Source organism: Arachis ipaensis, chromosome B05 (genome assembly GCF_000816755.2).
Source record: "Arachis ipaensis cultivar K30076 chromosome B05, Araip1.1, whole genome shotgun sequence".
NCBI lineage: Eukaryota > Viridiplantae > Streptophyta > Magnoliopsida > Fabales > Fabaceae > Arachis > Arachis ipaensis.
The window spans coordinates 7,666,749-7,688,950 of record NC_029789.2 but is presented as its reverse complement, the minus strand read 5'-3'; the positions used below and the strand labels follow the sequence as shown (position 1 = coordinate 7,688,950).

Sequence of the window (22,202 nt, the reverse complement as noted above, 5' to 3'; positions counted from 1 at the left end):
GATTTAGCCCATTGTACATTTAGGTCATTAGTTTCCTAGCAGTACTCTTTTCGTACACATAATATAATATAGTTGTTTTTTTTTACGGTAACTTACTAAAGTTAGAGTTGTATTATTTATTCATATAATTACAAATATTTACTTGCATCATTATTATTGACAACTCATGATGCATTATTTATTTTTATTCTTATTCTTATAAAATGAAACATAAATGATAAATCCGCTTAATCTAAGTTTACACTCTTTGTAACGATAAATTTGTGAGTAGACCGGACACATGATTGATGATTGAATATGTTAATAACTTAATATATAATCACATTTTTTCTTTTTAATTTTGTTGTCGTAAAAGTTAAAAAAAATTCTGACATGGGGGGTTAACCCCGGAGAGAATCCATGCCCCTGTGATCTCTACCTTCACGACCATTTGATACCCTTTTGGTGGCACCCTATTCTCTCTCACACTCCATTGCATCAGTGTCCTTTTGAAGCTTTAGACGAACAATGATAGGTCCCTCTCGTCATAAACGCCTTTGTCTGACTGCTTTTGTTCATAAGAACTGATTCAAAGGACACCGTTGATTGAGACTATTCATCACCATCCCTTTGATATTTCCGAGATAATAACAATATTAATAATAAAAAATAAAACTCACTTTGCATCTCTCTGCCAAACATAACACCCCCTACAAGAGTTAATTTCTCTTGCCCTTTTTTTTAATTTCACTTATTATTTGTTTATCATTATATAAGCAATAAGCAAAAAGCAATTATAGCTAGGAATTTTGTGGCAACGTTTTTTTGTCAAAAAAACAAGCATTGCCCTATTAAGGAACCAAACCTAGCATCTTACCTTAGCAAAGTTATCAAACGCCTAACCCTATCCGATCCCCAACACAAACAAGGAACAAATTGACAAAACCATGTGTGTGTGATAGCAATACATCCCAAATTAAGAAACGAATAGGTGCTGTCACAAATGTACCATAGCGCAAGGGAAAAAAATAAAAATAGTAACAATGTAATAAATATACATATAAATAATATTTATAAATGATGATAATAATTTGAGTCAGAGGGCAGAATCTATAGTATCTAGAGTTAAAAGATTTTTGCGTCGGTTTGTTAGTTTGACTGAGGCAGAGCAAGACCAGTGAATTCCCAAATTGGGTTTCCTTTTTTTCCATTTTATCCCTTCTTTCACCTCCATGGTAAAGTTATGGTTTTTGTATGGGCTTACTAAAACAATAGAGACTAGAATGCACCCATTTGTTTGTACATATATATAAATATAAATATAAGAAATATGCTCACAAAAAAAGGGAGGAGGTGGAAGAGATTAATTAATTAAAATAATTAATTAATTATTTGAATGTGGAAAAAGAAATGATGGATTAAGAGGGTCTCATGAGAGTGTGGAAGCCATTTTTGTGGATCCAACCTTGGGAGGGTGTTAAAATCTGCGGCGGGAATCCTGATGATGCTGCAGCAGCAGTTGCTAACAAATGTGGAGGCCCTCCTCCAGCTCCTGCTTGCCACTGTACATGTTGTTCTTGATCGCTCATTGATGATGACAGCGAAAGCTCGCTTCCAATTCGGCCTCCTTTGCTGCTGCTTGGAAACTGCACATATATATGCATCATCATGTTTTTCACACAACACAATGTAATCAAATCGAATTCAAGTATCTATACTAACATGAAAATTTGGTGGAAACGCGTGTAGCATTTGATGCGGAGTGTCTCCAGCTGCATGATGGGATCTATAATAAGGACCGTATCTATGCATTTCGTTTGAGAGCGGAAATTGAGTTTGATGCAGCCGCGGCATTGGGGCCATGGCTTCACTCTCACGCTGTCCATGCTGCTCTATGTTGCTTCTACTACTACATGGTTTTGGTAGTATATTCACCAGCTGAAATATATAATAGTGCTAATCAGAATAAAATTAATCGCTTTATATAATTAGTATCATAATAATAATACCTTATGCTTGTTATTGTTGGCTCCCTCATTGTGCCAATCCGTTGTCCCCAGTGCTTGATTACTGCTATGCTTTGAACTTGGATTGCCCAAACTTAGATCCAGATTGTGATCTGCTGCACCGTTGCCTCCTGACGATTCTGCCGTGGTACATATTTATTTAATTAATTAAGAACGAGAATGTTTATAATAAGAAAATATATGTTATAATTACCAGAATTAAGCTCGTTTTCATAGATGCTGGGATCAAAATTGGTGACGGCCTCTTTGCCATTGCATTTGATTGCTGCTTTGTCATAAGCCCTACAATCAAAACCCTAGCATGATGCATTTATTTAAATTGAAATTGGGAATAACAAAATTGAGAGAAGCAGATACCTGGCAGCTTCAATCTCAGTATCAAAGAGGCCCAGATAAACGTACCTAATAAAATAAAATAAAATTGAGGGTAGCTTAGCAAAATAGATGAAATTGAAGGGGAGAAGGGGGGAAGAGGGGGCATACTTTTTGCCTAGAAATTGGCCCATACGAGCCTCCCATCTTCCACACTTGTGCAAGGTAACACCTCTATATTTGGAACTTCCTCTTGGAAACCCAGTGCTTTGTCGCCGAAGCACGTGCACAAATTCTTCCTTTGTCAAATTCGTCATCTATTTATTATTTTACACAACACACCACCATAAGGAGAATAGAGATGCAAATGAAATGAATGAATTAATTAATTGATGAATCACCTGCTTCAAGTCTTCTTCGTAGTCTTCTATGTTGAAGTTAATGTCAGCCTCCACTCCGCGGAACTTAATTGCCGCTCTATCATAAGCACTGTCGAAAGCAGAAAAATGAATTAAGAAAGGTGAGGAGAGAGAAATATATATGGTGGCTGGCTCGCTCACTCACCGAGCAGCTGCATGTGCGGTGTCAAATCCACCTGCACAAATTTTACCCAGACAAAAGAGAACCAATTATTTCATCAGTTACCGTTCAAAAATCATCATTTCAAATAATAATAAAATTAAAGAAAAACATACATGTACTTACCCAGATAAACTTGTTTTCCACAATCCCTGCAGCGTGAAGGACAAACATGTATGAGAATCAAACATAATGAAGGAAAAGAAAGAAGGCATTTATTTGTTTGTTACTATGCTAACTAACTAACTGACGGACCAAATATGAGATTCCCAACGACCCGTTCTTCGGTAAAAGGTGACTCCTCTATACTGTGAGCTCCGAGACCTTGGTCCTCTCCGGCTCTTCTTCATAGGCTGAGAGACTTCCACCGCCGCCGATTTCCCACCGCCCCCAACTACTGCTTCCGATTGGCAGAACTTCACGCCAACCCAGTGAGCTCGAGGGAACGACGACGACGACGAGCTTCCTCCTCCTCCTCCTCCTCCGCCACAGCCGGAGTCCTCCACCGGGAAAAACTGGTGGGTGACGGGAGGGTTGTCGTCACCGTCCATGGGGGTGACGGAGAAGCCGAATATCTTGCTGCTACTGTTGATGTTGTTGAGAGTAGTTGTTGTTCTGCTGGCTTGTTCTTCGTCTTCTTCGGATCCGTCTTCTAGGAGGACTGCAGAGGAGCTGGAATTGGAGGCAGATCGGAGGGTCTTGCCTCTGACGTCATCGTCCATGGAAGTAGTGGTAGTCTTGGGTGAAGAACAAGCTTCTTCAGAGTCGTAGTCCTTTCTGTGGTCGGGAGAGTCATTCAGATCCCACATTCTTCCGTTTCTTGTTTCAAGTTTTGAACACTTGTTTCAGCCTTCAGGTAGCTACTATATAGATAGAGCCTCAGGCATTAGCGAGAGAAAGAAAATATATCGAAATTAAAGTACAAGGAGATTTATGATTCATGGTACTCTCTCTCTCTCAGTTTCTTCTTGCTCTGGTTTGGATGCAAGCCAAGGCCCAAGTGAGTGTGTGTGGACTTTAATTGAGAAAGAGAGAGAAACTGAAAGAAAGAAAGATGAAAGAAGGGGAATGAGAAGAAGAGAGAGAGAAGAAAAAATCAAACCTAGGACGAGAGAGAAGGGTAGGTGTTGGGAAAAAGGGCAATAATAAAGAGGGAGAAGGTGAAGGATCTTTGTATTCCCTTAACTGCCCAATACAGCATAGACGAGGCCAGTTTCAGCAACCTTACCCGAAACCATCACTTCCTTCCTTGCTTTCCTTATCACCCTCTTCCTTCCTCTTTTTCTATATGCTAATAATAACTCTTCTACAAATATATTTCAACCATCTTAATTCTATTTAAAAATAAATTAAATAATATATTTATACACATATATAGGCTTTTTTTTAATTTGTATTCATAAAATATTTTTTATAGGTAAATATTTTAATTAAGACTCTATAAATTACAATTATTTTTGTATAAAAATATTTTTTTATTATTAAATAATAAATTATAGCATCTGATTTTACAATGTTATAAAAATACTATTTTTATCTAAAAGTATTGCTATTTTTTTAAATTGTTATTTTTTTATAAACAACACTTGTAAAGGGTGATTAAACAAAGAAAAAGTATAGAGAGTCAATAAAATATTTGCATACAGTGAAAATTTAGGGAGTATTAGAAATATAATCATTAATGTTATATTTTTCTATCAGTTTAAGCTTTTGGATGAGTGGTTGCATGACATTGTATTAAAGTTTTAGATCCGAAAAGTCAAAAGTTCGATCCTTGGAATAAATAGTTTTATGACATTACTCTTAAACAAATATTTGTATGAAAATATGCTTTTGACATTTTTTCATTATAGTATGTGTCTTTTTATATATCAAATATATTAAAAATTAACATTTCTTCATTGAAAAATATATACAATATTATGTTATTGTCAATTACCCTTATATATTAGTGTAAAATTTAGTTGACTTCAATATTAAATCAATATAGATTATTGTTATGGTGTCTATAATTCTATATCTAAGTATCTAATACAAATATAAAAGAGTAGAGTCTATTTATAATTTCTCTCTTAACACCAAAAACTGATCGTATTTAAATAAGTTAGACAAAAATTTAAAAAACATCATAGAATTTCCCATCATTATATACTTAAAGTTGAACGACTACTTATAAAATTATTTGTAAATTATTTATTAAAAAATGTCCCTAAATAATCACATGTGCATCAATTTATTTTAAAAAGTTCACACTCTTCAAATTGATTGCTAAAAATTACAATCATAAATCAAATTAGTTATTCTCTCTCATAAATGTTGATATGTCATAAAATAATTTATATTCTTTTATGATTATATAACTAACGAAAGGATCGCATAACTTATGTTTACAGAATAGTTTGAGGAGTCTAATGTTTCAAAAGCCAAACTAATACATGCATGATATTTATGGATTATTTAGACTATTAATCCATATTATTGGCTAAAAGATTAATTTTGATACCTTGAGAATAGTGGGGGTAGAAGAATTCAAATTTTAAGAAATAAATATAGAAACTAGACTTAAAATAGTTATGTTTTTATTTTATTTATTATTGAAAAATATATTTACAAATATTTGTAGTGTGTTATATTTTTACTCCAACAATAATAATAATCACAGCTAATTTTTATTTATGAACTGTTGTTTTGCTTCTTCCAAAGGACAAAGTGGTTAATTTCTTCTTTTGTGCACCAATGATGTTTTGGTTATTTTTATATTGTGTTTTAAATTCACTGCACGGTCACTTTTTGATAATAATGAAATGAATGAATGAATGAATGAGAGTAGGGAAATCCCGAAAGAGAAGAAGCATCTCTTTCTCAAACAACTTTCCCACGTTAACGAAATCGAAAAGCATTGAAATCCTTGTGGCTCCATGGAATTACCCTGGATGGATAATAGACACACCAGACAGAGGAAGGACCAAGTCCAAAAAAGATGTATCATTACTGAAAATTACCTTTTGTTAGTTAGTCTCTAATCGGTTAAATCATTTGCATCAATCACTCGTAATAATAATAATTATTATTCATAACTTACTTAGAAGCCACACCTCCTCCAATTCATTCACGCCTCCAACCATTTTTTCCTTTTTAGAATTTGGACTACGTTTTTACCACGCGGGGGAGCTCAGAAGGGGAAAACTGCGAATGATCAAAGTATTTAATGGGTGGTCACGCAAGGGCATTTTGGGCAACAAACTGGATTCTTAATTATTTTTCACTATTAGAGCACGCCATACCATAAAATGGAGTATAAATTCGTTATGCTTTATAAATTCTTAATTAAACACTAATGTAGGAAGTAGATTTTTTAAAATTTGTTACTAGATTTTTAAGCCTTTAAAAATAATAAAATATGCTTTTTAAAAAGAAGGAAGGCTAGAGAAATGTTCGAATTTATTGTTTTTGACCATCAGTTAGTCAATAATATTTAAAAATATGAGATAAAATATATTGTTGAATTACTAGATTAATTGAACTTGACTAAAAAAAATTAAATTGATAACAAAGTGGTAACAAAAAAAAAAAACCTCTAATGATCCGTTAGCATTTTTAAAAGATTTACAAATTTTTAAAAAATCATAATAAAAAAAATATCTTTTTAGTCTTTATTTTATCTCATTTCATCAAAAACCTATAATAGGTCCTTCAAATATTACAACCCCGAACATAATTTATCTTTATTAGTCCTTTATATCATTTCACCAATAAATTTTAAGTCTATTATTGCAATTTTACAAAAAAAAAAATTTAACATTTTTTTTCATGAATATATAGATCTATATATCACAAATTTTTTAAAAAGAATATTTGTAATTTTTTTCCATAAATTCATCACAAAGTCTTTTAAAAATTTACAATGCATTTAGTTTACGTTTTATTTTTTATTTTTAAAAGTTTTATATAAAAAATAAAAGAATAAAAAGAAAGGCATATTTATTTTTGTTAGTATTCATTTTTAAGAGTGAGAGAGGGATTTACTAGTGAGATAAGGCATTAGAAAAGGGAAAGGGGGAATAATAGAAGTAAAAGGAAATTGTTTCCAGAAAAATCCAATCCAAGAGTACGGGAAGAGGGCCACCATTGCCTCTTTGGTTCCCCCAAGCGACCAATGCCTTTCCTACGCTGTGTACCTCGTATTTATGACCTTCCTCTCCCTTCTTACTACGTCACTCTCCTTTATCTGCGCGTGTTCACCCAACACCCTCTCCCTTTTCTTTTTTCCAATTTATTACTACTACTTTTCACTTTTAACAGACCACCAATATTTTTTGAACAATCATATTCTTAATTCTCTAACGCTAATTATAAGTATTTTACTTAAGTACTCCTAAAGTCTTACGTATATTGCGTTCATAATCAATCACATAAGATTATGTAAAATTACTTGAACACATTTTCAATCAACTACAGTACAAGAAAATAATGTTATTTATTGATTTAATTTTTATATGTACAGTCAAATAAGTAAAAAGTAAACTCACTTTAAAGCTTATAAACGAAATTAAAACTCACTTTCAAATAACTAAATAAACATAACTTTAAAAGAAAAAGGTAATATTTTTTCTAGGATATCATAAATAAAATCAAGCTAATTTTTTTTTTTTGTTATCTACGATATTTATTAATTCAGCAAGTTAATAACTAATTCGTCACAAGTCTAAATTTTATTATAAATAAATTATTATATGTATAAAATAATATTTAAATTTTTAATATTTATTTAAATAAACAAATAAACTGACAGTTGGTTAATATATAGTGTGAGAAGATGGGTGTTTTATTTGGCTATGGGATGACATAAATCAGAGGCACCGATTTGTGATTTCGAAAATAAAAAAAAATTAATGTTAAAATCGGACCGTCCAATTTTTATTTTAACAAATAAAAAAATAAAAAATACAAATCGTACCCTTCGATTTGGAGTTTAATTTTTTCTTCAAACAAATCGGACCTTCCGATTTGTAATTTATTTTTTTCATCAAACAAATCGGACCGTCCGATTTGAATAAAACACCATCTAAAAAAAACACATAATTTCCAATAACATTGTATTACACATATATTTAATTAATATAAAAAAAATTAGCTGAGAAAATTCAGGTCCTGTTTTATGCCCAAATGAACATAGTTATGGAAAGAAAAAGCGTGTGTTGTAGGGTGGGTTTGCCCGTGTGTGGGCGTGGGTCTAACCCCCTACTGTGCCAGACAATGTCTAAGCCAACTCAAAAACCATAGGATTCATTGATATTATATAGATTTGTGTATTTTATACCTATATTTATACTTTAGTTTTATTATCATATACAAATACCTATTTGTATATAAATGACACCTTCGTGAGTTTCTTCATAAAAAAGATGCTGACTTTAGTAGTATATATTAAGAGAATAATTATCTATATATTAACTGAAAAAATTATTTCTATACCAATAATTAATATAAGTTAGGAAACTAAATATAAATATTTAACATACTGGAGTAAATAAATTTAGATTAAAAAACAAAAAGAAAATATTGATAAAGAGATAGAGATGAAGACCACGTCAAAGACCAAAGTCCTAACTAAATAAATTGGAAACGTGCAAATCCATTCACAATATAAAATGAAAATTAATATTATTATATTCTCATTTAATATATAATTTTACCTGCTTATTAATAACATATTCATATAAAAACTAATAAGAGTCACCAAAAAAAAAATATAAAAACCAATAAAGAAAAGTATGAAATGACATTTTTGTGAAAGCTTTTTATTATTTATCACCAAAATTGAAATTTCAAAAGTTTTACCTTCCCATAATAGAAGTGAGACGAGGGTGTGGTTCAACAGCTTGTTTTCCCCAAGTGGAAACAGTACCTACGCAGTGGGCCCCACAATTCATCTCTCTTGTTTCTCTCTCCGCTCTTTCATTCAATTATTAAAGCCCAGGCCCATCTCTTCCTTTCTCTCTCAAAGGAGGAGTCCTGCCAACAGCACAACTAACTAGGCCCACTAGTTTTATTATCATTAATCAGTCAACCTACCTTTTTTCCCCTTAATTCATATTACCTATCACAATTTAATGTTTCTTTTACTATTTTCTCCAATTAAATCACAATAACATGTATACGATATATGATAGAGTTTGATATCGTCGTTTAATTTATATAATTGATCCTGAATTATAACACTAAATTTCAGAATAAAAAATTATCAACAAATATATTTTAGATAGAGTTCACACGTACACAATATTCTGAAAACTAACATCAACGAAATTAATTGCTAACATGACCAATATAACATGGGATAACTTTTGAAATTTAAAATACCTTGGAGGATAGAAACTACAACAACTAAAGTTGTTACAAAACTATGGGCTTCGTCAACTATAAAAGACGAAGACATCCAACGAATAAGATATAACATTGATAACAAAAGAATCCAAAGAATAGATTTATTAAGAAATCTTACTGACTAAATCATCGAAACGCTTTTTACAGGACCTCCCGATGTTTGGATATCCGTGGGAAGAGGAACGGATTTCTGACGCCGAGATACCTGGTGCTTCACGAGCCCGAGCTATACATCGGCGTGATCACTACCCGACACAGAATATTTTGGCGCCCACCGTAATGCTTGAGATAGATTAACTCCACTAGATTTGTTAATACTTTTGTGCTTACGTATTGTTTTGCAAGAATTTCAAAGATGGCTGACAACAGAATCCTACAATTAACACAATCTGAGCTGTTGGTGCAAAATGTTGAACTTCAGGCTGAGGTTCAGAGAATGCCCAAACTGCTAGCTCAAGAAAGGAATGGGAAAACAATGCTGGGAATCCCAAAAAAGTAAGCTCAAATGAAACGCAACCACGAGATCTAAATCATGAGAAGCTAACACCTCTAAAGGAGAGGAAGACTATATCCAACCCCTTTTTTAGAGAAAATCATGAAATTCCATATGCTAAAGAACTTCGTACTTCTAACAAATCTGAAGTCGTATGAGAGACTGGGAGATCCCCATATTCACATCACTAAATACCAATTTATGATGTTTTTTAATGGTGCTTCTGATCCTATATTTTGCTGTTCTTTTCTAACATATTTAGATGGTGTTGCTTTACTTTAGTTCTCTAAATTGTCTGCAAGTTTCATTTCTTGCTTTGAAGATTTGGCAGAATCTTTCACCAATCAATTTGCGGAGTCCAAAATATATGTACGCGGCTCAGATTACATCAATACTATTAAACAAGGTCAGCATGCGAGTCTAAAAGGTTACATGACCAGGTTTGCCAAAGCTACAATGGAGATCCCCGATCTTAGACGGGAAGTCCACTTATTTGCACTTAAAAGCAGCCTCCGTTCTGGGAAGTTTCAAGAAACCCTAGCAGTAACTAAACCGAGGACATTAGCAGAATTTCGAGAAAAAGCAATTGGACAAATGAAAATTGAGGAACTCCGAAAAGCAAGACGCCTCGAAAAGCCATAACCTCGGAGAGAGGAAGAAAGACAGTCAAAACCTCAGAATAAAGAATCCAGGAAGTCCTTTAAATTAACCCCGAAGTTCGATGCTTATACTCAATTCAATACCAAAAGAGAAGATATTATCAAGGACATACTGAACGCAAAAATTATCAAACCACTGAGCAAAGCTGAGACGTATTAAGACTAAAAGTATGTGAAAAATCTAAGCATTGCGCTTTTCACCAGAAATTCGGCCACACTACCGATGAATGAGTAATTTCTAAAGATCTCCTCGAAAGACTAGCGAGGCAGGGATTACTAGACAAATATGTAGACGGTCACATACAATAGGGACAACCGAGGACAAGTGGCAACTCATCCAATCATACAATGAGTGCACAAGATAAAAAGTAAAATACCAACCACCCCAAACAAGAGGTGTAATAAATTGTATTTTAGGAGGGTTATCGTGTGGAGGACTGACCTGTTCGACAATAAAAAAAACCTACCGAGCAATGCTAGTCGTCGAAGGAACTCCATCCGAGGTTGCACCAAGATCATCAATTCCAACAATCACCTTTGAACATTCTGACTATCAAGCAAAAGCAACGAATTTGGATGATCTAGTGGTCATTTCCATACAAGCCGAAGACCTTTTGGTAAGAAAAGTACTCCTTGACTCGGGAAGTAGCGCTGACGTGTTGTTTTACTCCAATTTCAGGAAAATAAAGTTGAGTGAAATGTTAATCTTTTGGGCAACTGGTGGGTTACTCGGGAGAAAGAGTACATGTTCTTGGCTAACCATGGATAAATACGACACTAGGTGAACATCCATTATAAAAAAAGATGGACATTTAATTCGTAGTGGTCGATTGCATCAGCCCTTACAATGTCATCCTTGGTAGACCTTCTCTAAATTTTTTTGGCGCTATTGTATTCACTGTTCATTTATGTGTCAAGTTTTATGTGCAGGTAACTAGGTGGCGACAATTCATTGCAATAAAAAAAAAGGCGTGATACTACTATAATGCAAGTCTTAAATTAAGGACACCACAATATACTCCAAGACAACGTAGATCTTTTCGCTTGGATTCCAGCCGACATGCCAGGCACTGACCCAAACTACATATGCCACAAACTATAGTCAACCATGCTATCCTACCTATAACTCAAAAGAAACAAAATTTAGGCGAGGATAAGAAACAGGCCTCCCTGGAAGAAACCCAGAAGCTCCTTGTAGCAGGGTTCATCAAGGAACTACAATTTACTACATGGCTATCCAAAAGATGCTTACCCCCTCCCCTTTATTGACAAATTAGTAGATAATGCCTCAGGGTATGGTTTTTTGAGTTTCATGGATGCCCATTCTGGTTACAACTAGATCCTAATGCACCCCCAAGACCAGAATAAAATAACTTTTATAAATGAATATGAAAATTATTGTTACAAAGTAATGCCTTTTGGTCTAAAGAATGCAGGGGTTACTTATCAACGCTTAATGGGTAAAGTCTTTACTAAGCAAATAGGCAGAAATATTGAAGTCTATGTCGACGATATGGTGGTAAAGACAACCCAAGGAAACTCACACAGTGCCGATCTTGAAGAAGTTTAGCTACATTAACATAATATGTGACTCAATCCTGAAAAGTGTGGTTTCAGGGTTCAAGGAGGAAAATTTTTAGGCTTTATGTTAACCTCCATAGGAATTGAGGCAAACTCCGAAAAATGCCGAGCTATCATAGACATGCCCAAAAACAATCAAAGAGGTTCAGCAATTAACAGGACGGCTAGCAGCATTAGCCAGGTTTTTGCCTGCCATTTCCAACTATTCTCACCACTTTTTCAAAGCACTAAGAAAGCAGCAAACCTTTAATTGGAATACGGACTGTGAAGCAGCATTTCAAGCTCTAAAGAATAAATTATCTTCCCCTCCAATCCTACAGAATCCTATGCCATGTATGCCTTTAAAAGTCTATTTCTCAGTATCTAATAATGCTATCAGTTCTGTTTTGATAACAAAGGTAAAAAACAAAGAAGAACCAGTATACTTTGCTAGTAAGCTACTACAACATGCCGAGCTTAGATAATCAAACAAGGAAAAGCTGGCATACGCACTGGTAACAACAGCCAGAAGACTGAGGCATTACTTCCATAGCAATACAATCATTGTTAAAACAAACCAATCTCTATGACTGATCTTAGCAAGACCCAAAGAATGACTTAATGGTTACGCAAGGAGGGAGAAAGTGCGCGCAGAGAGAAAAATGAGTAGCATTAAAACGTTGGAAATGAATAAATATGAAATAATATCTTAACCATGAGTACGGTTCAAAATAAAATACTTAGAGGAACTTATAGCAAGAAAAGAAACTAATTACGTCCTAACTAATCTCATCGAAGAGGATCCCATACTTGTATCCTACCCTACCCTTGATCAGGACCCTTCAGTTATTCACGAATCGAGGTACCAGGGGTCTTCCTCCAACACCTTTTTACGCAGTGAAGATCCGGTTCCATTGTGTGGGATGAACCAAAACTCGACGGGGTGCCGAAGTGGGGGAATAGGGCATGTATTCCACCTTTGGACTTCTGCAAGGGTTCAACTCCTCCTCTGGATCCTCCTCCATGGTGTCTTCCTCCTGGCCAGGGTTGTCGGATTCCTCTCCCTCGGTCTCGGAGTCTGACTCGAGGTGTATCACCTTAGATGACCGCTTCCTAGATGCTGAAACGTTCCTATCTAGGAAGGTTACGACGGGCAGTTGGGGTTCTTCTTCCATGAACTCTCGACCTAAGTAGATAGTTTGGAGCATGGTAGTAGTGGTCGCAACTACCCACGCGTGCTTCGAAGGGCCATACTCAGAAGTTACCTTTGGGGGGCACTGCGTCGTCTCTATCCGCTGTGCCATGTTCCTCTGGAGACAGTATGAGAAAAGAAAAGGAATGAGAACCTAATGTCTCAGTAGGAGTGTTATGCAACACCTCCATATCCATCTCCAGCCCACGTGCGGGATTTTTAAAAAGGGGCGTATAATATGGCATGTAATATGAACCTCTTGTAAAGCGTAAAACATATAGGTAAAAAGGAAAGAACATAGAAAGAAAATAGAAGGATAACATCTTAAGTAACATCAACATAATCATAAATAAATCTTAAAAAAAAACATAAAAATTAAACTTTCATTCATGCTTTCTCCTTTCTTAACTTATAACTTTTATGGAAGGTATTGAGCTCAAACCGGTATAAAAAGGTGGGAGTCCCCTTCCCTTACCGAAGGTTCTTATCCCAAACGTTTTGGCGATCACCTTCCCTTACTGAAGGATCATCTCGATTGATCACCTTTCATTACCGAAGGATCATATTGATATCTTGTCTTTGGAGGTCACCTTCCCTTACCGAAGGATCATTCCCTCCGTTCAATTTACACTCAAGATTATTTTAAGCATACATAAAAGAGAGTCATACAAGAAGCATTCATGAAGATGGATAAAATTAGGATATACTAAATAATTAAATGTAACATGGTAAAAAGGTATGTACTCTCAACATTAAAGAAACATTAATGATATAATGATATGAAAAGTCATGTAAATGCATCGGATAAAATTAGGATATACTAAATAATTAAATAAAACATAGTAGAAAGGTATGTACTCTCAACATTAAAGAAACATTAATGATGGAAAAGTCATGTAAATGCATCGGATAAAATTAGGATATACTAAATAATTAAATAAAACATGGTGGAAAGGTATGTACTCATGAGTCAAGAGATTATGAATGGCAAAAATAGATAGACATGGTCAATATGGATAAGGGATGAGAAAAAGGTACTTAATGCCATGAGACACATGAAAGATAGTAACCATGCATGGATGGAAGAAAAATAACTAGAGCATACTACATGCCAACATAAAGTGAGAAAGGCATAATTTCCTACTCTTTTTCCTAACGCTTCTTCGAGCTTGCCTCTTGTGTTTGCACACAGAATATTATTTCTTTGTAGAGAGAGAAGGAAGAGGATTAGTATTTGAGAGGAGTGATTTTCTACCTATGGGTGCTCCCCTATTTATATACATTTGGGAATAGGGTGGTTGGGATATTTTAAATTTCAAACGGAGGGTGGTTACTAGGTTCCTATCTATAAATTCAAAATTCTAAGCTTATCTCCTAACTGATTTTCAAATTTCGAATTTAATTTTGTTTCTAGAAGGGGTGGTTGTTACACTATGAACCTCGGACAACATTACAAGCTCATACCTTAGCAGACTTCGTTGCTGAATTCACATCACAAACAAATCATGTTGATATATGGCACTTATATGTCAACGGAGCAGCTAACGCAGAAGGGTCAGGAGCAGGCGTATTACTCACTAATAATCATGACCTATGCACCGAGCAGTCAATTAAGTTCTCTTTTCCAACAAGCAACAACCAAGTGGAATAAGAAGCATTACTAGCTGGCCTTTAGTTGGCATAATCTCTGAACATAACTCATTTACAGGTATATTGTGACTCAATGTTAGTAGTCCAACAAGTAACAGGTAACTTCCAAGTACGAGATCATTTGCTAGATAAATACTTCACATTGGTACAAGATCTTATTTCACAATTTATTTCATTTTAAATAACACACATATCTCGAGAGCATAATATCCAAGCTGATACATTATCTAAGCTAGCAACCACCAGGAAATATATGATTGAATCTATTTTTTCTCAACTTAGCCCTGTTGAGCCAAGCATCAGTAGCAAGGGAGTTTTATCTCATTCACAGATTGAAGATTGGAGGGAACCCTACAAGCAATTCATTAGAATAGGGCAAATACTAGTTAGGATCACCAACTCGAGCTTATTCAAAAGACGAGCAAGTTCATTCACAATAGTTGGAGATGAACTATATAAATGAGAATTCTCACAACCCCTTCTACATTGTCTTGGAAAAGATGAAAAGCCTTGCAATGGCAGAAGTGCATAAGGGGGTGTGTGGCAACTATATTGGCAGAATAAGCCTGGCATCTAAGATCGCAAGGGCAGGATACTATTGGCCAACGATGAAACAAGACTACATCAATAAGGTCAAACACTTTGATAGTTGCCAAAAGCACTCATGAGTCATCCATAACCCAGCCGAACTGTTACATAGTTCGGTGGTAAGTTGACCTTTCTACAAATGGGGACTTGAGATTCTCGGACCGTTTCCCAAAGCCCCTAGCCAGGTAAAGTTTGTATTGGTCGCAATTGACTATTTTTCGAAATGGATCGAGGCAGAACCATTAGCTAAGATCGGCGCTGAAAAAGTTATATAATTTCTTTGGAAAAATATTATATGTCATTTTGGTTTACTAAGGCTTTCATAACTAGCAATGGTTGGCAGTTTATCGACTAAAACCTTACAACATTTCTACAGTATTTTCAAATGAAACGTCATTTCTCTTCAGTAGAGCACCCACAAACAAATGGATTGGCAGAAGCTGCTAATAAGGTCATCCACCAGGAGACGCTAAAGGCCAATGGGGAGAGCTCATCCCAAAAATCCTTTGGAGCTACAATACTACAATCCAAAATACCACACGCGAAACACCTTTTTGACTTGTTTATGGCACAGATACAATGATTTCAGTAGAGATCGCTCAAAACTTGAGATGATCTGAGCACACCACCTTGTCCGAGAATGATGCCACCAAACAATTTGAGCTAAAGTGCTAAACATAATTGACGAAGGAAAAGAGAGGGCAGCAATTAGACATTGAACTATGCAAACAATTATCCAAAGGAAAGCCAGAGGAAGACCTTGTTCTCAGGCGCACAGAGGAAGCCAGAAAGCCACCTACACACGGTAAGCTTGCCGCAACATGGGAAGGACTAGGGGTGTACATGGGTCGGGTAAGACCAGATTTGTCCTAACCCAGACCCAGCCCTAAATATACACCAAGTCTATTTTTTAGACCCTAACCCGGCCCTAGACCCGATAAAACCTAAACACTTTTGGGTCACAATTATACCGAATTCAAACCAGGTGAAAATCGGACCTTTAAAGTTTTAACAAAAATTTATAAAAAAAAAAAGACTTATTTATAAAGAAACTTATTTATGATGCACTTATTTATAAAGAAGAAACTTGTTATCGAGAAGTTGATATCTATATTTGAACTTCAATTTGTCCATAAATTCTAATTTGATACTTCTTTGATCTATTTTCTAATTACACAAGTGTGATTAAAAACAAAACAATAAGCTTATTATTAATATAACATAATATTGGAATTAATCTAAAATAAATATATCTTTCTTAGTTCCTTTAGGGTACACATGGACCAGGTGAAGCTGGATTTGTCTTGACCCGGACCCGACCCTAAATAATGACCAGGTCTATTTTTGGACCATTACCCAGTCCTAGACTCGGTGAAATCACACCAAATTAACCCTTAAAATGTCTGGATCCGGGCCATGTACACCCCTAGAGCATAAGCTCCAAACACTTCAAGGAAACAATATACCTGGTGTTTGGAATATATCTTCACTCAAGTATTATTTTATTTAAGCATGATATAGACAAGGGAAGATACTTTTTTTCCTACTCACAAGCTTTTTTCCACAGTGAATTTTTCTTAGAGAGGTTTTAATGAGGTCCCCCACACTATATCTACCATGTACATTTCAATGAAATTTAAATATGTATGTCATTATATGATGATCTATTCTCAAAGCTATAAAATCAAACGAAATTTCCTATGCGAACTAACATATATTTATCAAATATACAAAACAGAACCTTGAGTTCGGCAAAGCAAACTAATATCAAGCTAACAATAGAAAAACAATCCAAATGCCAAATACTTTTATACTATCTAAGCAAAACAATTCAAAAGACTGACACAAATAACAAATGAGTACTATTCTTCTTGCCCACCACCTACGCTCTCATCCTGGTTATCGATTAGCTCATCATCATCTAAAAGCTCGCCATTTGCTACAATCTTAGTAACATCGAATTTTGAAACATTCAAATCAGGAGCAATCACCTCTATTTGGGCCATAGCCCGATCAAAACCCTGTGTGAAGACATTTAACACTTCCTCTTCTAACTCTGCAATTCTAGCTTTCAACTTATCACCCTCAATAGCAGTTAACTCCAGCTCAACCCTCACTTTTTTACCCTCATCTTCGGCTTTTTTCAATCCTTCCTTCAAGCCTTTCGCTTTAGTCTTCAATCTACTCACTTGCTTTCCTTTTTTCCTAAGAGATTACTTCAACTTCTTTATCGCAGCCATATTGTCACCCTCCAGAATGACATCTAATTCTGATGATCGTCTGATTGACATTAACCGACCACCAATAACCTAGATATCAAATATAACAAGTTTCCGTATCAACATCATACTACTATTATAATTCATAATTAAAAAGACACTTACCTGCAAGAACGAACCACACCAATCTTTCAAGCCTCATGTACAATCTTTATACCCGCATAAATCTGAGCAAACTTATCAGCATTAGCCATAAAAGGATAGCTCTTCGTCCACAACAAGTTCATTGGCCCATCTTTATACCCGTGAAGAACTTGCTGACTTTCATAGGCAACATTGATATCCTCAGCCGTAAACATCTCACCACTCTCTTTAAGGTCGGTCAGATCAACAACCTTAGCTATCGCTGCTCCCTTTTTTCTTTTGAACCCCACCGCTTGGTGGGAAACAGATGGAGCACCATCTACTTCACTATCTCTGCCCACATTAGTAGATAACCCCTCTTTTTCATTCTTTTTGGCTTTATTCACAAAAGCTTTCAGATTTGCAGTCATCAATGTGGAGGCTTTATCTCCTGCAAAAACAACCAAAACACATCAATTAAAGTTCTCATCAAACCATTTAGCAGCTACAACATAAAAACACACAAATATAAATTACCTAAATACTCCTCAATCGCCTCCCTATCTCCTTCAAGCTCCAACAAACTAGGAATAGATAACAACTCGGACGATGACATCATCGAGATTAAAAAATCCAAAACATAATCCTCACTCTTTACTCTATTTTCACAATCCAAAATCTGCTTTGGTTTCGAAGACCAAAACACAGGGAATCTTTCATTCATCAATGAATCTAAGAAAAAGGGATAATATTCTTCACCAATTTGCATCTTCACATACATTTCTTTAAAGTCTTTAAAGGATGATTTAAACAAACTAAATACACTACGACCTGGGTAACTACTTAAATTCACCCAAGACCCCTTCCACACACCCTTAGACTGAAACAGTGAGAAAAACAGTCTTAAAGAAAGATAAATTTCCAAATATTCCATCAGGCACTCAAACGCTCGCACGAAATTTCGGGCATTAGGATGCAACTGTGTTGGAGCACAGTTCAATTACGACAAAACTCCACATTCAAGCTCTGAAAATGAAAGTTTTGTACCTAATTTCGTCAACATGCATGTGTACAGGTAAAAGTACGACCAATCAGCTCTCTTTTCGCATATTGTATCATTTTTTCCACAGGGCAAAAACTTAATCTCTAACTGCTGACCACTTCTAACCCATTTCACTTTGTTTAACTGTGACACTAGACTAACAGTACTAGAAATGAAAACTTGACTTCTTACATTAACATCAACCCAACCATAGGGGTAACTCTCGTCAACGACAATCACTTTATTTTTCAGCCATGACCAAACAAAAGCGAACAAAGTCTATTCAAGCACAACAACTACAAACAGACAAACCAACACTAACCTTTCTTAGTCATGATCTTCTCTTCACACTAAAACGTTACAGCCCCACGAGGAAAAATAGTTTACAAGAAATCTATCTTAATGGGAAGTTACAAAACCAAAAAACACATGCATTCTCTCTCCTACCACTAACCCACATATCTCTCTTCGTGGAAGCCCAAGCAGCCTCAACAAGAAACCCACTGCAACCCATGATAATGGCATAACAAAAAAAAAACGAGGATATAGCATTCCAAAAAAATTCAACCTGCTTACATGTTACAGGCCAAACTTGGGGCTATGAACCATAGCACTAAACCTCAGAATAAAAAACTATCAACGAGTATATATTGGAAAAAGCCCACACATACACAATATTTTGAAAGCCGACATCAACGGAATTAGTTGCTAACACGACCAGTATAACAGGGGTTAACATTTGAAATTTAAAATAAATTGATATCCACCACCCTGGAGAATAGGAACTACAACAACTAAAGCTGTTACAAAACTATGGGCGTCGTCACCTATAAAAGACGGAGACATCCAACAAATAAGATATAGCACTGATAAAAAAAATCCAAAGAAGAGAGTATTATTGAGAAATCTTACTGACTTGATTGTCGGAGTATTTTTTGCAGGACCACCCGATGTTTGGATATCTGTGGGAAGAGGAACGGATCTCTGACGCCAAGACACCTGGTGCTTGATGAGCCCGAGCTATACATCGTCGTGATCACTACCGGACATAGAACATATCCTATTTAATAAGATAAGATATTATTGTTATTATTGTTGAAATCATAATAACATGTATTACAATTTCAACATTTTATTAATGAAATTAAAAATTAAAATTAATTTCTTTCATTAGTATATGCATAGTTGTAAGAATCGGACTAGACTGGCCAGTTTGGTCCGAAAACCGGTGAACCAGTTCTTTATTATTTTAAATACTAATTATTAATTATATAGTAAAAACATACAATAATTATTTTAGATATCATTTTAATTTTATACTCACTTATATTTAAATTAATTATATTTTTATTATTCATAATTTATTAATATAAATATTATTAAATATATAAATAAAAAATATCAAATATTTTTATTAATTATAATATAATTATTTTTTATGATTATATGATATTTATTAATATTATTTTTTAATAAATACATATAGTATATAATAATATAATAAATATAAACTAATTAGTTAGTTATTATGAAAAAATACTAGAATTTTATATACTTATTTAATAATAACCAGATTATAACTTGTTGATTATAATTTGTTAAAACTTTATTGTTTTTAAAATATTAGTGAAGATATACATATTTTAAATTTTAATTTTAAGTTTTAGACAATTTTATATTTTTTATTTACGTGAGATCGGTTCTATCGATTCAACCAATAACTCATCAGTTAAATTAATAAACCAATAACTTGATCGGTTCGATTACTAATTTAATTCTGACAACTATGAGTACATGTGCCATAAATATATCGTTGGTATATGTATTGGTATGTAATAGTATAACAAGATATCTATCGAAATCGGAAATTCTTCTACCCAATTTTTAGAGTTCTGCTGTAAACCTCAAAAAAATTAATAAATAATTAGTCAATAAATTAATTATTATTTAAAAAAATTAAGAAATTAAATTTTATAATTTAAGAAAGTAAAAATATTAAAAATACAAATTTTGACACTAATTTTAAAGATTTTAATCCAAAATTAGGCTAATGGGCTGAACCAGACCTAAACCGGACACAAGGCCAATCCATATAAGCTATGCTTCGGCCTCCCTTCCCATTCAATAAAGCCACTTACACTGAAAGAAGAGAGGAGAAGGTTAAGAACAAGGTTCTGAAAACCAGTTCGGACCAGCTGATTGAACCTGTTGAACCGTGAATCGCTGAAAAAAGCGGTTCGAACATATGCCAAAACCGTGAATTTTAGAAACTGCAATTGAACCGATGAACCGGTCGGTCAAACCGAACCATGACCCGACCGGTTTTTTGAATGGGCAACCAAACGTCGCCGTTTCACTCACTGAGGCAATTAGCAAGCCCTAACTGCATTCTCCCGTGCTAGATCTAGCATTCCAGACTCCAGAGCGCTGTTTCAATCTCATCGAGCTCTAGAGCACCCCTCACCTCCGTCCAGCCACCGCCTCGTGCTGCCGCCGTCGTTCCTTCGAACAGACACCGTCTGCTTGCTCACTTCCCCTCCATCGCGCAGCAGCCATCGCAACCTTCGAAGCCTCTGTCGCGCAACCTTCGAAGCCTCCATCGCGCAACAGCCATCACAACCTTCGAAGCCACCATCTGCTCCACCGCTCCTGCATGCTCTGTCTCCCTCAGTGTTTCTCGGTGTCTCCGTCTCCCTTGGTCACTCGGTGTCTCTGTCTCTATCTCTCGGTGTCTCTGTCTCTCTCTGCAACCACAGTCTCTTGCATGTTTTCTAGGTAATTTTTTTTATTAACTATGAATTTATGATTGAACTCTGATATAGTGAAGCTCTGTGAACTCTGATATAGTGAAGCTCTATCAACTCTGAATTTATGATTTACTGAAATAGTGAAGCTTTGTGAACTCTGATTTAAGTCATTCAATTGTGAACTGCTATGGTGATATGTGATTGAATAATTATTTTTTTGTGAACTGTGAAGTGTGAACTGATATAGTGATATAGTGATTGAATAATTGATTGAATAATTGTTTGCCTGTTTTAACTGAACTAAGTTACTGATTTAGAACTGTGAACTTTGTATTGTTATTGGATTGGATTGTATTGTTATTGGATTGGATTGTATTGTTATTGGAATGGATTGTTATTGCCTGTTTGCCTGTTTCAATTGAATAATTGGATTGGATTGTATTGTTATTGAATTGCTGGTAATATTTAGGTATGTATTGTTATTGTATTGTTATTGGATTGCTGGTAATGTTTAGGTATGGATGAATAATTGTTGTTAGTTAAGCTGTGAACTTTGTTGTTGTTACTTCACTTGTTACCATCGCCGGCGCCAGCTCTGTTTCACCAGTCAGTGCTGTTCCCCCCTCTTGCTCAGGATCTGCTCTG

General features: G+C 34.9%; 1 protein-coding gene across 1 annotated transcript; it reads right to left on the bottom strand.

The window, feature by feature from the left end:
- Positions 1,004–4,145, bottom strand: LOC107642755 (floral homeotic protein APETALA 2). The gene is made up of 10 exons (XM_016346222.2): positions 3,153–4,145; positions 3,024–3,049; positions 2,883–2,913; positions 2,720–2,807; positions 2,490–2,635; positions 2,364–2,408; positions 2,200–2,288; positions 1,989–2,125; positions 1,702–1,917; positions 1,004–1,625 (listed from the first exon to the last, which is right to left on the bottom strand). Exons 1-10 carry the CDS (start codon positions 3,704–3,706, stop codon positions 1,398–1,400), a joined length of 1,560 nt encoding a protein of 519 aa, XP_016201708.1. The 5' UTR covers positions 3,707–4,145; the 3' UTR covers positions 1,004–1,397.

Bases quoted from the DNA above. Each gene is read 5' to 3' on its own strand.
- LOC107642755 (XM_016346222.2), bottom strand. From the start codon at position 3,706: ATGTGGGATCTGAATGACTCTCCCGACCACAGAAAGGACTACGACTCT. The intron at 2,636-2,719 runs GTGATTCATCAA...AATAATAAATAG, and splicing joins ACGAAGAAGACTTGAAGCAG to ATGACGAATTTGACAAAGGA. The intron at 2,126-2,199 runs GTAATTATAACA...GTACCACGGCAG, and splicing joins TGAAAACGAGCTTAATTCTG to AATCGTCAGGAGGCAACGGT.